The sequence below is a fragment of the Chaetura pelagica genome, unplaced genomic scaffold (assembly GCF_000747805.2).
Source record: "Chaetura pelagica isolate M959 unplaced genomic scaffold, ChaPel_1.0 scaffold274, whole genome shotgun sequence".
Taxonomy (NCBI): Eukaryota; Metazoa; Chordata; class Aves; order Apodiformes; family Apodidae; genus Chaetura; species Chaetura pelagica.
In genome coordinates this window covers 1,395,353-1,396,576 of record NW_009952983.1, presented here as the reverse complement: position 1 = coordinate 1,396,576, position 1,224 = coordinate 1,395,353, and the positions used below count along the sequence as shown (strand labels likewise).

At 58.6% G+C, this 1,224-nt stretch overlaps 1 protein-coding gene across 1 annotated transcript in view; it reads left to right on the top strand.

Annotated features, from left to right (window-relative positions):
* SAMD4A (sterile alpha motif domain containing 4A) overlaps positions 1 to 1,060 on the top strand; it is a 113,754-nt gene extending 112,694 nt beyond the window's left edge. Inside the window, 1 exon segment of the mRNA XM_009996457.1 lies at positions 1,032 to 1,060. Coding sequence (XP_009994759.1) covers positions 1,032 to 1,060 — 29 coding nt within the window.
* Positions 1,061 to 1,224: the final 164 nt, after the last annotated feature.

The following is a 1,224-nucleotide window of genomic DNA, read 5'->3' as shown; positions in this document are numbered from 1 at the left end:
GAGCCTCTCCCAACTGGTTGTGCAATAAACAGCTCTTAAAAAAAAAATAAACCTTTTCAGGGGAGGAAAAAAAAAACAACAAAATGCAAAAAAAAAAGGTGTAACAAACCTGTTTGTTTTCAGTCTCGAGGAGGGTTGATGCCCCCGGGGGTTGTGGAACAGGAATGCTTGTGTTTGGGGGCTGCCCTGGGAGCTGCACCCCGTCCCCGCCCCTTCTGTTGCTCTCCATCCCAGGGATGGGGGTTTGGGATGGGGGGTTTGGGGCTGGGGGAGGGCTGGAGGGTTGGGGTGTTGGTTCCTGGCCCCAGATGAGCTGCTGGTGTACCAGGGGGTGGAGGAAAGGGGGCTGCTGGTAGGGGGGTTGTTTGTTCTGCTTTGGGATTGGTCGTGGACCCCCCTACTCCTGGGATCGGGGCTGTGGCTGGATCCATCCCTGCTGTCGTGGGACACTGGGGACTGGGGCATGGGGGAGGCAGAAACAACCCCTGGGGTTTGGTTTTTTCCTCCCATGGTTTTTAGGTGGAAGAAGGTTATGCATTGTCTGTGGCACAGGCATTGCAGGGCTGGGTTAGCTGGGGGGGCAAGGCAGCCCCCAGGATGGTTTCCATCCCTGTTTTCCCCATTCCTGGTCATGAACTCGTCCCACCGTAGGGGTGTCCCAGACTCAACGCCCAGCTTGTGGCAAGACCCAGCTGCCCTGAAACCCCCTTTGATCCTGGGAAAGGTGCTGTGAGGACATGGCAGAGGGCCTGGACTGGTGCTGGGATGGTGACTCAGGAGGGCTTGGGGGGGCTGCTGTGGGGTGGGGGCAGACAGTGACACAGAGGCACTGGCAGAGTCTTGACATCCCTAAAACCCTTCTGCGACCCGCTGGGGAAGTGGGGTTGGTCCCGCTGGGGCACGGGCTGTGGGCAGGGGAGGTGGGGTTGCTCTGGTGGTCCATCCCCTTTCCCCGTCTCAAGAGGTCCTGTCGCAACATGGGCAGCTGCTCTCTGGGGCTGTTCCTGAAGCTCTTTTCCTCCTGCTTGCAGATGGTGTTGACCGAACCTCCACGATCTAGAAGGCGTCGCGACGGGGACGCTGGCTGGGACAACAACTGCTGCGGGTCCAGCGGCGAGGTCGGGGCTTGCAGGGAGCCTCAGTGATAGCTTGCATCCTTCCTCCTCTCTCCTGTCTTTCTCTCTTCCTCTCTCTCTCTCTCTCTCTTTCTCTCTCTCTTTCCTG